Here is a 15,300-nt window from a genome sequence, read left to right as displayed (position 1 = left end):
TGCTCCATTCAGCGCCTCGCTGAGGCAGGGCTGGCCTACCTATGTATAGCAGGCTGGAGGGAGCCACCCCAGAGAGCTGGGGTGCTGCAGGCCTGGCTGTGCCTCGGTGCTGGCTCAGCCAGCAGTGAGAGACAATGTGCCATGTGGAGAGCAGGGCATGGGGTGCACAGCATGGGGTGCATGGTGTGGGTACACTGAGCTGGACAACAGGCTGCAGTGAGACAGGACATGTCACACAGGACACGCTGCATAGGGTGGGATGTAGTGCACTGGATGCTGCATGAGATGCCAGGCTGTACTGGATGGGATGTGCAGGACACTGGGCTGCCAGAGGCGCAGATGGGATGCTCAGGCTGCCCACCAGCCACAGGGCAGGCAGGATTATTGGGTAGGGAATACCTGGCACCGTCCCCTCAGGCAGCCATGAGAGGAAGGGCACTAGGTCTCCTTACAGCCCATGCCTTTCCTGCAACTCCCAGCGTGTGAGCCAGCCCCTGGCCAGCCAGCCCAAACAGCACCCTAGGATCCTTCCCCTGGACCTGCTGCAGGCCTGGCTCTGCCTCACCTGCTCTTCTCCCCCTGAAGCTGGGACAGCCTTCCCCAGCCCCAGGTAGAGCAGGGACCATTTGCCATCCTTCCTGCTTCATGTCCTCAGGACTTTGCCAGCCTCCAGACTGTCATGGAGATGCCACAACTACCCCAGCCCTCAGCTTGCCTTTCCCAGGGCCCCGTCCTCACATTCTGGCTGCCCCAGGGACTGCCACCCACAAAGTGCCTCACCCATTCCAGAGCCTCGCAGGGCTCTGATGCCCATCAGGCCCTTGCCCAGATTTCCCTGCTGTGCACAACTGCTGTCACCTACCACTAGCCCCCTGAAGCCTCAGATCTTCAACTCCTCCACTATGGGGGGCACCCAGCATCAGCAGCTGCAAAGCTCACCCAGAGTACTCCCTCCATCCCTGTCGGCACAGGAAAACCTTCCTGGCAGCACTCTGCCCACAGCCCGGCCTCCCCAGCCCCACGCACCCACTGCTCCCAGCAGCATCCCCCACACACACCCCCTTGCCCGGGCGCCGGCCCCCCCCAGACCACACTGTCCTTGCAGTCCTCGCATTCCAGACGTCTCAGTGCTTTCACAGCTCAGAGATAATATTCACGGCGAGCAGACGTTTGCGTCAGTGTCAGATAGATCTCAATGCCACCCTGCCTCGGGGGGAGCGCAGTGGGCAGACGGGCTGGGCAGGCAGGCAGAAGCCCGCGGCAGAGCCCCCCGAGCCACCGCCCTGCTGTGTGCCCCACGGTCATGCTGCTCCTCCTGCACCTGCTGCCTGCCATGCTGCCCACCGCCGCCCTGGCCAGCTGCACCGGGGCGGGTGCTGACCGGCAGCTCATCCTAGCCAAGGTGCGGGCTCGGGTGCTGGAACATCTGAGTCCCCCCCTTCTCCAGGAGGAGCCACAGATGGAAGCAAGGAGGGTACACCGGAGAGACGTCCTTGAAAGCACCGAAGTTGAGCCAGAGGAGCTGGAGGACACCTCCCAGGTGATCTTATTCCCTTCCACAGGTGAGATCCTGATGGAATGGAGAGGCAGAAGGGTGAAGCAGGGTGGGGGTTTGGAGAAAAGTGGATGCTGAAGGATGGAGAGGCTGCTGTGGTGGTCTGTGGGAGAAGGGGAAGAAGGTATGCTGGGCTGGAACATGGACATGAGTGAGATTTGGTGGAGAGCCAGGAGATGGAAAGGTATGGCAGGCAGGGACAGGCAGAAGAGCCCAGGACAGACAGCAGAGGGACAGGCAGCACAAGAGGGTGCTGAGAGGATGGGAAACAGCTGGCCAGGCAGGATGCAGAGACATGGGGAGAACTGAGGAGCAGGGTAAAATTGGTAGGGATTCTAGGGAATGGGTCAGGATACTGGAAAATGGGATGGGATACTAAGGGACAGGGCAGGATGCTGCAGGATGGCGTAGGATGACTAGCTATATAGCACAACAGTGCGAGATGGGGCAGAATGCTGGGGGATGGGATAGGATGTGGATGCTGGGGGAAGGTGGCAGGATGACCAACTATGGGACAGGACCGGGAGATGGGCTGGGATGCTGGGGGATGGTCAGGATGCAGAGGATGGGATAAGGGGACAGGATGACCAGCTTTGGGGCTGAATGCTGGGGGACAGGACATGATATGGACTCTGAGGGAAAGGGGCAAAATAACCAGCTATGGGGCAGGATACTGGGGGACAGAGGTGACAGTAATGGACCAGCCTAGGGCATAGCAGGGATCAGCTGTGGGACACAGCACTAAACCTCAACTCCCCTGCACTCTGCCACAGCCTAGGCTGGCAGCCAGGTGCCCTGCCAGCACTCCAGCGGCCTCTGTGACATCCAACCAGCTGTCTGGCACTGGGCACTCTCCCCAGGTTTGGGTGCACACGCTGATCATCTTTTCCCCCCCCCCAGATGTTCCCTGTGAGCCCACGCAGCCGGACAAGCTGCTAGAGGAAGAAGGGATTTTTACCTACCTCTTCCAGCCCTCGGCACACACCCTGAGCCGTGTGGTGACTTCTGCCCAGCTGTGGTTTTACACCGGCCCCTCGGCTGCTCCCAACCACTCAGCCCCCGACGTGCTGACCCTGTCGCCGCAGGGCCGGGTGCCGGTGACAGCCATGGCGGAGCGGACACCCGAGCACTGGACAGTGTTTCACTTGGCCCCGGTGCTGCTGCCCCAGCTCTCCCAGCCACTCTTTGTCCTCCTGGTGCGCTGCCCTGGCTGCCCCTGCCTGGCTGAGGGTGACAAGATGCCCTTCTTGGTGGCCACCACCCGGGCCAAGGGCAGCGAGAGGGCTCGTCGCTCTGCCGTGCCCTGGTCCCCGGCTGCCCTGAGCCTGCTGCAGCGCCCATCTGAGGAGCTGGCTGCCCACACCAACTGCCGCCGGGCTTCCCTCAACATCTCCTTCGAGGAGCTGGGCTGGGACAAGTGGATCGTGCATCCCAGCAGTTTCGTTTTCCACTACTGCCATGGGAGCTGCGCCGCAGGCCACGGGCTGAGCCACCGGCTGGGTGTGCAGCTCTGCTGCGCTGCCCTGCCCGGCACCATGCGCTCCCTGCGCGTCCGCACCACCTCCGACGGCGGGTACTCCTTCAAGTATGAGACTGTGCCCAACATCCTGGCCCAGGACTGCACCTGTGTCTAGGGCATCCTGTAGCCCAGCCCCACACTGTGATCCCACTCAGGAGGAGTTGCGTTCCCAGTGGAACCCTGGCCACTGGAATGGGACAGTTTGGGCTGTGCCACCCTCCCCTGCACAAGCTGGATTTTTGGGCTGCGCCGGGTTCCGTCACACTGCCAGACCTGCCCTAGGGCCAGTCCCAGCTCAGAGAAGATCGGGGCATGGTGGGGCAGGGATAGGCATGGCAAAGGCATCACTGCCCAGCAAAAGCCAGGCTGCTGTCTGCAACCAGATTAGCCCTCATCTCTCCTTGCCTGCTTCCCTCCCGCAATTCTGCTCCCTCCAAGAGATTGGTGTCTCACTCCTGCTGCAGAGTTCAACAGCTTCCCTGTGCTCCGGCAGGACCAGGCTGCTGCGACAGGCTCAGGATGTGCCTGGGTGAGCCCATACCGGGACCTGACACTGGTGGCAGGGCTGGCAGCACTTGTGGCACCACAAGCGAGTCCTCTCCCGGCAGCACAGCTTGTTGGAAAACGGGATGAGTGAAATAAACCTGTTCCCTTTACTAAAGCAGCCTGGAAACGCCAGCTTCCATCAGAGGCAGCCACAGAGGTGGCATGCAGTTGTGCAACAGGATGCAACCTCCCTGGGGGCTTCTAGATGGAGAAATGAGGGAATGGGCAAATGCTGTTAGAGGCATCCAGCTCTGATTTGGGGTATCAGAGAGGGGACTGGGGTGTGCTGACCAAAATGGGCACAGTGTGGCTGGGTTTGATCCCGCCCTGGGGCAGGGGAGTGCAGAGCAGAGCAACATCCCTTCTGCTCTGGGCAACAGGTGGTGCAGGCACAGGGGCAGCAGAGGGCTGAGGAGACACGGGGATGGTGGGAGGATGGGGAAGCAGAGGAAAGCCCCGCACCTGGCCCCTCAACAGTGATAGGGCCAAATAGGAATGTGGCCAGAGTGATCCCTCTGCACCATGATGACGAAGGCTGCCCCGGCCACAGCCGCCTCCACATGGCTGGAATGACTGAATCATCCCGGGCAGCAGGGAGGTCCCAGGGCATGCATTGCAGCAGCAGCCCAGACGCACAGGATTCCCTTCCCACCCCTTCCTCCTTAATGACCGGATGCAGCAGTTCAGTACAAAACGTCTTCAGCCTTTACTAATATAGATATTAAAAAACAAAAGAAGAAAAACAGAGTGACAATCATTTCTGAGTAAAAAACACTGCTACAAAAGTCCCCGTGTGACCCAGGCTGAGATGATGAGGAATGCTCCACTGGCTCCCGGCCGAGCCCAGCTCGGGGCACCATGTCCCCACACTGTGAGGCCAGGGTCTGGCTCCGTGCAGGGGGTCCCAGCCCTGCAGCCAGAGTGGGAGGAGACAAGTTTTGGTCCAAGGGTGGCCTGCCAGGACAGGGCGGAGGCAGTGGGAAGGACAGCCCCTGACCTCTGCACAGACATTTCCAAGTAGGCCAGCCCCACAGCTCACAGCGCTGTGCCAGGATGCTGTGCAGCATGGCCCCCCCTGGCCACACAGTCACTTTCTGGCAGCATGGTGCCACCAGGACCCCTCCCACCCCCTCCACTTCAAGTGTAATGCCAGCCCAGCACTCTGTCCCACAGCTTGGCCCGGCCAGCCAGACCCCCAGCCTGCTCCCCTGAGTCCCCACACCTCGGGGGCAGTACCAAAATCACCAGCACATGCACAGCACCAGCCGGTGCTGCAGTGGGTGGCAGAGGGCATGGGGGACACAGGGAGGTGTGAGGACAACATGCTGGGGAAAATGGGTGTAGGAGGAGGAGAAGTGGGTGAAACAGGAGATGGGGGGGGCACAGGCCGAGAGTGGAGATTGGGATGGAGTATAAAACTGCCAGGGTGCACATGTCGATGAGTTTATAAAAACGTACAAAACTAAGATATTCCCTTTTTGAAAATTAAGTAGGAATGAACCCCATGGCCCTCGACCCCTCTGCTGCCCATTGGGACAGGGCTGCCCGGACTGCCCTGCCTGGCAGGTGTGTGGCATCCTTTACCCCGTGCTCCTGGGAAGGATGCCTATCCCACGGTGGCAGTGGCAGCCACTCCGGCAGACACCGCTGTTATCCCTGGTGGCACTCACAGCCCTGTGGGGAGCAAGAAGCAGGTTAGCACTCACCCCTGGGGGAATGGCATCCTCTCTCCAGGGAGCCTAGGTGCAGCCCCCCATGCCTCCAACCCCAGTGGGCTGGATCCATTCCCCTCCCTGGCTCACCAGTGGTCCTGTCGCAGGCAGCGGTCCCCTTCTCGTGGGCGAGGTTGAGGCGGTTCTGCTCAGCGGCGATGCCGTTGGCCTCAGGACTGCTGCTGCGGGCAGGACTGGGGGGCCGCGGCGGGGGCTGGAGGTGGAAGGCCACCTCGAGGTGCTCCTGGACAAGGCGCAGGTGCTCACGCAGCCGGACCAGCTCGTGCACCGGCAGAGCTCCAGACAGGGCGAAGCGCCCCTGCGCCAGGCTCTCCCGGTAGTCCAGCTTGCTATTGGTCAGCGGGGCTTGTGGCAGCTCTTTCTTCAGCGAGTGGTAGGTGGGGGGGGCGCTGGGGGCTTTCTTGGGGTATTGTGGTGCAGGGCTGTCGCCGTTTGGCAGCGGGGGGCCATCGGACTGACTCAGGGCATCGCGGATGCGTCCCACACCAAGGTGCAAGAGCTCGCAGAGGTTGAGGAAGAGGCAGAGCCCGCTGACAGCATACATGATGAGGAGGAAGATGGTCTTCTCAGTGGGGCGGGAAACAAAGCAGTCGACAGTGTGTGGGCAGGGGCTGCGGCTGCAGACGTAGGAGGGGCTCACCTCAAAGCGGTACAGCAGGTACTGCCCAAAGAGGAAAACCATCTCCAGCACTGAGCGGCACAGCAAGTGCAGGACGTAGGCACGCATCAGCCCGTCCTGCTTGATGCGGCGCCGGCCATCATGCTTCTCTCCGCCCTCTGGGCTCTTCTCCTTCTCCACCTCAATCTCCTCAAAGATCATGGGGTCTTCTTCGTTATCATCTTCTGCCTCCTCATAGTCTCGCCCGGCTCCCCGGCGCACCACCGGCATGCGCGCCCGCCAGGCTGCCGGTGTCCGGCGCCGCGAGGACTCAGGCATGCGAGCGATGCGGTGCATGGCAAAGCCCAGGTAGAGCACCGACGGCGTCGCCACCATGATGATTTGGAAGATCCAGAAGCGGACGTGAGACAGGGGTGCGAAGGCATCGTAGCAGACGTTCTCACAGCCCGGCTGCTGCGTGTTGCAAACAAACTTGCTCTGCTCATCGTAGTAGATGGACTCGCCCCCCACGGCTGTCAGCACAATGCGGAAGACAATGAGGACGGTCAGCCAGATCTTGCCCACGAAGGTCGAGTGGTTGTTGATCTCCTCCAGGAGCCGTGTCAGGAAACTCCAGCTCATCCTGACCAGGCAGTTGACTCAAACCCTGCACAAAAGGAGCAGGCAAACAGGCACTGAGCAAATCTGTATGCACCTCACCAGGACTCTGGAGTTCGCCAGCTGCTAGCCCAGCTCTGTCCTGCTCCCTCTCCCGGCACCAACGTCCCTTTCCATACCCACAGAGCAACAAACAGCCCTGCTTAGGAAGCTGCCTCCCCCAAACTTTATTCCCTGTCCAGCACCACCTCCCTGTGCTCCCATCTGCATCCTGCTCCTGTCCTGTCACCAGCCAGGTGGGTGGAGGGGAGGCAGAAAAAGGCTGGGGCATCCTGGCCCCCTACAGGGACACATCTAAGGGAAGAGTCAGCACAGTCCCAACCAGAGCAAACACATGAGTGTAGCGCAGCACTAGTTGGGGACTGTGCATGGAAAGGCAGGGGTAGAACCACCTCCTCCACCGCCAGTGCCACAGCACCCATTTATCACCTGGCACTGGGCAGATCCCCAACCAGCATCACACCCTGCACCCACACCCCCACCCTGGATCCACAGGCCCCTGGAGGAAGGCAACACATGGCAGTCCCACTGGCCCACTGCAGCTGCCAGCCCTGAGCCCTAGCTAAGGGGGAACAGGTTCCCTGAGCAGCAACCCCCACCACGTGCTCATCAGCCAGGTCCTCTTCACTCCACAGAGCTCTCCCACATCAGTGTCCCACCAAACCTCAGCACTGTGCCCTCTCTCCTGCAGGACCCCCAGCCTCCAAAACCTGCAGTGACCAGTGCTCACAGCACCCTGCAGCTCCACAGCAAGGGCTGGTGGGGGGATGGAACAGAAGGCAGGACAGTGATAGCAAGGGGCAGTGTGGGGCAGCCAAGGAATTGCACAAACCCCTGGCAAAAGCAGCTGACACCAAAGACTGGGAAGGAAATTACAAGGACCATGTCATATTTCCCGGCCAAAGAAGACACAAGAGGAGTGTCAAAGAAGACACAAGAAGACACAAGGGGAGACACCCACTGTCACCTCTGGTTTCAGCAGCTTGCGCACGAGATGATGCAAGCAAGGGCAGCAGGTGGCAGGGCTGGCCCGGGGCGAGCAGAGGGTATATGTCCCCACAGAGCTCCCAGCATGCCCTGCCAGCCCCATCCCACCACCTCTGGCAAGGGCTTGTCCTTGCAGATGATGACTGATGCTGCACTCATTCCACTATTGTCCAGAATATGAGGATCTTTTAGGCTAAGCTCAGCCTGCCTGCTGACCAGCCTCACCTAAGCAGAAGAGTCCCTCCAGCACAAGCATCTGTGCTAGGGACATGCTCTTGCTGTGGGAAGTGGCACAGGCTGGCAGCAGGGACCCAAACCCAGCCCATCAGTGCCACCATCCTGCTGTGGCCGTATGCCCTGCAAGGTCTCACTGCTGCCCTGTCTCCCAGGTGTGACCCACTCTCCCCCACCTCACTGGATGGTGGAGGCTTTGTGTCTGCCTTTAGCCCAGTCTCCAGCAGCACACTACCCTGGCACCAGAGTGAGGGGCTGGAGCAGAGAACAAGGTGAGGGGACCAGGCAGAACGGCAGGTCCAGGAGGTAACAAGTCTGAGGAAGTAAAACAGAGGGTGGCATTGCCATGGTGGCCATGGAAGTGTGGCATGGGGATGGCTGGCAACATGGGATGGCAGCAGCAGTGGTCATGGCCAGGCAAGCACAGAGCTGCCTGCAGCCTGTCCCCCACCCGGAGCAGGTGGCCAGAGCCCAGTTTTCAAGGGAGCACAGCCATCCAAGGCCTCCCGGCCAGGCTGGGAGTCAGGACTAGCACCATACCCCTTGGCTGGGCCGTACACCTACCTCTCAGCCCTACCCACCCCAGTCCCCCCACGCCGGGCTCCCAGTCCCCTTTGGCCCTGCCTGCCACATCCAAGACCCCCAGTTTCCCCTGCCCAGGAGCACAGCAGCAGGCAACCCACCCTGGGGCTTACCGGCCCCTGCCCATGTGGGGACCGCTGTCCCACTGACCCCTGCCACCCTGGGGACCCAGCCCTCAACCGCAGCCTTCCCTGGGTCCCCGCTCCCACCGACACCAGCCCCCCGAAGGCCTCCAGCCCAGCTGCCCCCGCCTGTCCGAGACCCCCAGCCCCCCGATCCCTAAAGGCCGCGGCCCCCGCCCACGCCTGGGGCTCCCGCCGCCCGGGGTACTGCTGCCTGCCCACCTGCCTCCCCCTGCCCCACCGCCCCGCTCCCTCCCGCAGCTCCCCGGCCCCACTCACGGCGGCCCGGGACGAGCGGCTCCCGCCGGCAGCGGCGGACAAAGCGGCGGGGCGGTGCGCCGCCGTCTCCCGCCGAACAAAGGGGCCCGGGGCCGCCCCGCCCCGCGCCCGCCCGCTCGCCCGCCGGTGCGTACCGACCGCCCCGCTCCGCTCCGCACCCAACGCTCCGCTCCAAGCGCTGGCCGCGCCACGCGGCGCGGAGCTGCGGCCCCGTCCCGCCCCGCTCCGGCCCGTCCCGCGCCCGTCGGGTGGGGCCGCCCTCGGTCCTCCCCTCCCGCCGCTTGGGAGGCCGCGCAGGGCTGTGGGCAGGGGCTGGTGCCGGCCAAAACTCGCCCAGAGGCGACTACCGCCTCATCAGCTCCATGCAGCCGCCGGCTGACCGGCCCTGTCTCTGCTCCCCACGCCCCGGCGCAGCCGTTGGCTCCCGGGAGGCCGCTCCCGGGAAGCGGAGCGAAGCGGACGCTCCATGCCCGCCCCAGGGAGACGCTCCGAACCGTGGGTGCGGCTCAGCCCGCGGGGTGTTCAGGAATGACTCCCTCGCAGGGAGGGAGCCCCCGCTCCGGCCATGAGAGTCTCCTGCACAATAACCTCCTGTTTCTTACAGCATTCTTTCCCTCCCAGTGGAGAGCGAGGATGGAAGAAAGGAGAGATCTGGTGGCGCAGAGGAGAGGTGGCCCCACACGCGATGGGAACGCAGAGCAAGACGTGCCTGTGTGGCGGGAATGTGCCTCAAGCCTTTTGAAGTCCGTGCTGCTCTTCGTGTCCCAGGCCAGGTTCCTGCAGCCGGACCAGCTGAGCATGCAGCACCTCCAGATGTGCCCTTACAGTCACCGCTGCACCTCCGAGGCCAGCACAATGGCCCCGGTGGCTTTGAGTGGCCACCCTGGATCCGTGCCCTGTCCTTTCACCCAAGCACCCTGGCCACTCACTTTCTGCACTGCTAAAATTGTCTCCGTGGGAGTTTTGTTGTGGCTGAATCTCCACACTGGGCCAACCACACCCATGACGTCCTGGGCCCCGTTGTGTGGGATGAGGAGGGATGCCGAGGAGGGATGCCGAGCAGTCTTGCACAACCCGAATAGTCATGGGGAAGCTGGTGTCTGCGTAAGCTCACGAAGCACTGCTTCTCCTTACTGAAACGTGTTCTTGCTGCAGAAGGGTTTCTGAAACTGGCTCTTGGGTGCAGCACCAGGGCTGGCTAGGGCAAGGAGAGGGTAGTGTGGCCATCACATCCAGTATGGGGTTGTGATTATTCTGCAGGAGTCCTGCTGCTTCCCTAAATCAGGGGAATTGTACCAGCACCTGCACAGCCTGGGCACAGGCTTGGTGCTCTTACAAGGGAGGGCAACTGGAGCCTCCAGAGGCGTGTTCTGCACCCCAACAGAGATGCAGGTGTGTGCGCAAGAGGCTGGAGAGAAGGGCCTTGCTTTGGGCTCTCTTGCTCACTCCTTCCTTCTCCCCAGCTCACGGATGGGTCAGTCCCAGGTGACACCTTAAGCCCGTGAAGGGAGAGCGGCAGCAAAAGGAGGGGTATTTGACTGGGACATGAAATATTCTCACTGAATCCTGTTCTCTTTCATGCAACTGTGGCATTAATATTTCTGTAAGGGAAGAGTGTGTTCCAGATCCAGTACAGCCACTCTGGTCACAATCTCCATCCCAGGTCAGGAGAAAGAGGAAGAGATGGATGCAGGGAGACTGCAAGCCGAACACAGAAACTCAAGCTTCTGGAAGAATGTAGAGAAATTTTCAGGGCCAGAAATGAAACCCAGAGCTGTAGGGAGGTCGCACCTGCAGTGCAGTGTGGAGAGGTCGGAGCAGGGCAGGGGGCTGCCAGCACGGGAACAGCATTCCAGCGTGCTGGGGAGGTCAAGCAGCGCATGTTCAACCTCCTGCTCTTGCCTGGCAGTTAAAGTGACTCGTGGCTTTCCCCACAGTAACTCTTGTTTTCAAGTGTTTTCAGCCTGGCTTCAACCCCAGGCAGCCAAGCAGTTTGCCAGGGGTAAGAGACCTGTGTGATCCTTTGACTCTGGTGCTCAGTGTGTTGAGAACAAGACCCCATTTCACCAGCCTCACATTAAACTGGGGAGTGTGACCTCTCAGGCATTGCAAACTAAAGCCATTGTACCCAGAACAAAGCTGCTTGCTGGGCTAGGGTCCGGCACTACTGCTGCAGCATTTTTGCACAGCACAGCTCAGCCCATGCCTGGGCTGCAGGGCAGGGATTGCCTTGGGGGACCAGACCCAGGGGCTGCTGTCACACATCCCACGGACAGGCATTACTGTGCTTGTCAGCATCCGGCCATTGGCGTCAGAGCCCTCCAGTTCCCCCTGTGATGTTGCCCTGGGTGTTCCCGGGCTCTACCCTTTTCTTAAGATTGCAAAACCCAAATGCCTGTAGAGGGATCACCCTCTCAGCCTGGGGCAGAGGGAAAACCCACATCATCCAGGAAAGGAAGACAGTGAGCAAAGGGTGTTGCCCACCCTCATCCGTTTCCATGTCAGCTGAGGCTGACAGAGCACAGTGGGCAGGAAGGATGTACAGACCAGCAGTCTTGTGGAGTCTGGCTCAAAGATCAGAGGAAACGGGCACTGTCACCAACCGCAAAAACCAGGATCAGCCCCCGACTACTGTGGGGCAGAGCCATGGAAGGGCAGCTGTACAGCCCAGCAAGAGCAAGAGAAGCTGGTAAAAGAGGAGATAGTGGCTGAGGGGGAGTGTAAGGAGAGGGATAAGAGGAACATCCACTTCTGGGACAAGTGCTACAGCTCAGGAGGGACGTGGCAAGAGCTCGTGCAAGCAGTCCTTCCTCCCTGTTCAGGCAGAGTGCTGCAATAGAGGCACCCTCTGAGACTCCACTGCCAGACCCTGCCTTGGCTACCAGACACAGGGTGTAGGGAGGGTGCAGAGCCCAGTCTGGCTCTTGATAGCAGCAGGATGGGCTGGGCCTTCTGTGACTGCCTCTGCTTCTGAGGACAATGTCAGTGAGGCAGATGGTGGGGCTGGGCGCCCTGAGTGTGTTTGCTGTGGGGTAACATGGACAATGCTTGGCTGGTGCTTGGCAGCGGAGTAAGGAAGCCAGCTCCACCCTCTCTCTCCAAGCAGGGCTGACCAGGCAGCACTACAGGTAGGCAGCACGCATCCCTGGCAGCAAACATGCTCTTCCCAGATTAAACAACTTTTCTGGCACTGGGACAGGGAGCAGACAGCTCTATTAGGGACTGTTTGTCCTGATACAGGACAGCTCCATAAGTAGCTTAATATCCTTCTGATAACAGGCAGAGGCACACTTTGTCACAAGAGCACAAAGGGCAATGACTGTGCCCACCAACACAGGCTGAGAGAAGGGTGAGATGGCTTTAAAATAAAGTCTCCTTCACTTTCATCCTCCTGCTTGATTATGCAGCACAGTGGGGAGTACATGGCATAGCATCTACTCACCTCTCTCATGCTAGGGCGTCCTTCACAGTTCCTGGGTGCTGACTTCTGCCACCACCATGCATGGCACATGGCACTTGGCTGCTCTTCCCCTGCCAGCCAAATTGGAGGGCAGCCCACAGGGAAGGCGTTTAACATGGCTTCTGGACACTGCCCTGTATGTGGGTAAGGAGCATTGGCACCTTGGAGGGATGAAGCTGGCCAGACAAGTCCATGACCCATGAGGAGCATGTGCCCTTTGCTGCTACATCTCAAGTCCCCAGGAGATGAGGCCAGCAGGGATATTCTGCAGGAAGTAAATGACCTGTCACTCCAGTCACCCAGTGTCCTCGGGTGACGTTGTGAAGCTACTTTATTTCTTAACCATCTGCTTACTACCCAGGGCCTTTAAGATGGACCTAGGGGGCAGGGCTGGAGCCGGGGTCAGTTCAACGGCCTACCAAACAGTCAGTTCAACAGCTCAGTCCAATGGCCCTGGCTATAAAAGCGGCTCGGTTCAACGGCCTGGGGGAGATGGCTCTCCGCTGGGCTTCTGGAGGGAGTGCACTGGCAATGCGGCACTGCTCTCTTCACTGCTCTTCCTGCTAGCTTAGAAAAGGTTTTGTTTCTTTCTTTTCCTCCCCCTGGCCTCCCTACCTTCCTTCCCTTCTCTCTGGCCCAGGGAGCCTGTGAGGTGGCCCAGCCAGTCTGAACTCCTAGGAGGGTCATACCCATGAGTGAAGGGGCAAAGAGTCACTGGAATCCACCAGCTTTGCCTGCTGTGTTATCGGCTCCTTGCAGGTGTCTTTTCCATTTTTCTTTGTTTTTCCCAGTTTCATTCGGTGTTAATAAATAGTTCAGGGTTTTTTTCCACTTTCACCTGCTGTTATTGATTTGTTTCATGGAGGAAAGGGAGAAGCCCTTTTCCCTTGGGAGGAGGCGCTCATTCCCTTTGTCTCCAAAACCGAAACACCCAGTTACTAAGCTTCACTAGTTTCACATAGTGCAAGGGGCTGACAGCTAACCCACAAGCTATATATACTCAAAGCAGTACTGCTTTAGAGGACAGAGAGATGCAGCAAGGACTGAAAGAGCCAAACCCATGACTGAAGGCATAATTTTCATTGATGAGTTGAACAGCAGAGTAAAGCAGGGCTGTGATGTGCCTGTGGAAAAGTGGTGGTAGCTTCAGGCTCACAGCAATGGCCCACGTGAGCCCAGAGCTGCCTGCAGCCTGTCTCTAGAGCCCTACAGCCACCCCAGCCTGGCAATCCTTTCAGCTACATGCACCTTGAGAGCGTTCCAGGCAGGCACAGGCAGGGAAACACTGAAGTTCAGATCAGCCTTGCTCTGTGCTGGAGCCAAGTGCACCCAGAAAAGAAGAAGGGCAAGATCCAGGTTGTTTAAGAGCACAGCTGGGGGACTGCATAACCAAAACTGAGACAGGCAGAAGATCTCTGCAGCTGGTTCAATCAATATTCCACCTTTCTGCAAACCCCAGCTCTCCTACATAGCCATCAGTGGGATGCCTGCAGTGCTGGATGGTGGAGTGTGTCAGGGGAGCCCTTGCACACACCCAGCTGATGCAATGAGACCAGTTAATGTAATCACTGCACCAGGTGCAAGAGGCCCTATGGCAAAGCATTTGTGATCATGGAGTAACCACAAACGGGTTAATCTGTAATAACCACGACAAAATAGAAAAGGAAAACAAAGCATTTCATGAACAGGCAGGAGATAGGCTGCAGCAGCCAATGTGAGCTTGCCCATCAGCGCAGCAGCCAAAGGAATGCAGAAAAGCAGGGAGCTGTTAATAGGACCAAGAGGCTAGTCCTGAGCTGGGAGCACAGACATGGCAAGGAGCAGAAGCAAATGAGTAGTCCATTCTGAAATAAAAAGCAGGAAGAGCTTGAGAGGAGCTATGGACAGGCACACAACCAAATCCTGTGGTTCTGGCAGTACACACTTTGTCAGGCCCCTCAATATATATCCAGATACTGGAGTGGCAAAGGTGCAGCTTGGCTAGAATCAGAAAAGCAAGTTCTAAGGATGAGTTTTCTCAGAGGATCAGCTTGAGCAGAAAAGACATCAACAAGTTGGTCCAGTAACTCCAAATTTGACTCTTGCCCTTTGTGAAAAACCCAGCTATAGAAGGTGAAGACAGAACTTACACAAGCCCCTTAAATGGCAAGATGAAGACATAAAACCCTATTGGTGTTTATTAGCTCAGCTCTCTGAGTCCTTCCCTCAGACAAAGCTAGGGACTGAACTCACTCCCACTTAAGATCTGAGATCACTCCAAAGGAACAGAGAACAGCAGCCATATGCTGATTGAGGAAGAGGGGAGAAAGTGGGATGCATTGTGGCATCTGCCTCAGGACAGTATAGATCTTGTCAATCAAGTCAATAGAAGGCTAGATAAAAATATCAGCCACTGTGGGCCTTCAGCAACTCAACTGCCTGTGGAAATGACTGGAAAACGTCCAATAGTAGTGATCCCAAAAAAGAGTGGCCTTCAGACACTGAATGGAACTGAACTTCCCACTCTCCTAAGGCTATAAGGATGGCATAGATGGGTTTGAGCAGGGAGAGAAACTTTATTGCATCTCTTCAGGGAAGCAGCAGGATGCAGTGGGATCAAGTCTCTGTTGTTTTTTTTCATGACAGAAACTGAAGCCACAGACACCAAGTTTGGGCATGTGGAAAGTTTAAATGTCATAGAGACTACTGTGAAGAGCTGCCATATTCAATATCCAAAGAAAACAGGCATCAGGTCACTGAATGTCAAACACAGGTCTTTATAAAAATCAGTATCACATCAACATAAAATACAGGTTTGTCATTCAGGATTGAACAATCAGAAAACTTGTCCTGCAGCTGTGGGCTGAACACAGAGATGCTGTTCTGGGAAAAGCTACCATCAGTAAAGGTCCCTGCTTGGGGTATCAGATCCCACCTGTCAGCATCTTGATGTAACAGGTCCATTTCTACCCACCCCCACAGGGAGCTTCAACTGCATCAAAACCCCACACACAGTATCTATCTTTGC

General features: G+C 58.5%; 2 protein-coding genes and 1 long non-coding RNA gene across 6 annotated transcripts; 2 read left to right on the top strand and 1 right to left on the bottom strand.

Annotated features, from left to right (window-relative positions):
• The first annotated feature begins 9 nt into the window (after positions 1–9).
• On the top strand, positions 10–3,735 carry INHA (inhibin subunit alpha). Its single transcript, XM_085066691.1, has 2 exons — positions 10–1,562; positions 2,456–3,735. The coding sequence occupies exons 1-2, from the start codon at positions 1,196–1,198 to the stop codon at positions 3,187–3,189; spliced, it is 1,101 nt and encodes a 366-aa protein (XP_084922817.1). The 5' UTR covers positions 10–1,195; the 3' UTR covers positions 3,190–3,735.
• A 567-nt stretch (positions 3,736–4,302) lies between these two features.
• LOC146434737 (gap junction gamma-1 protein-like) lies at positions 4,303–9,905 on the bottom strand. 4 transcript variants are annotated; one of them, XM_085066686.1, is made up of 3 exons: positions 9,543–9,905; positions 5,423–6,618; positions 4,303–5,294 (listed from the first exon to the last, which is right to left on the bottom strand). In XM_085066686.1, the coding sequence occupies exons 2-3, from the start codon at positions 6,591–6,593 to the stop codon at positions 5,287–5,289; spliced, it is 1,179 nt and encodes a 392-aa protein (XP_084922812.1). In that variant the 5' UTR covers positions 6,594–6,618; positions 9,543–9,905; the 3' UTR covers positions 4,303–5,286. The 4 variants fall into 4 exon arrangements, with proteins under 4 accessions (XP_084922812.1, XP_084922813.1, XP_084922810.1 ...); XM_085066687.1 differs by lacking the exon at positions 9,543–9,905 and adding an exon at positions 8,992–9,083; XM_085066684.1 differs by lacking the exon at positions 9,543–9,905 and adding an exon at positions 8,968–9,072.
• On the top strand, positions 9,207–13,130 carry LOC146434736 (uncharacterized). The gene is made up of 2 exons (XR_014853497.1): positions 9,207–9,332; positions 9,438–13,130. It is a non-coding gene; the product is annotated as an uncharacterized LOC146434736 (long non-coding RNA).
• The last annotated feature ends 2,170 nt before the right edge of the window (positions 13,131–15,300 follow it).

The sequence above is a fragment of the Lichenostomus cassidix genome, chromosome 7 (assembly GCF_008360975.1).
Source record: "Lichenostomus cassidix isolate B80296 chromosome 7, HeHo_3.0, whole genome shotgun sequence".
NCBI lineage: Eukaryota > Metazoa > Chordata > Aves > Passeriformes > Meliphagidae > Lichenostomus > Lichenostomus cassidix.
This window is presented reverse-complemented; position numbering and strand designations above follow the sequence as displayed.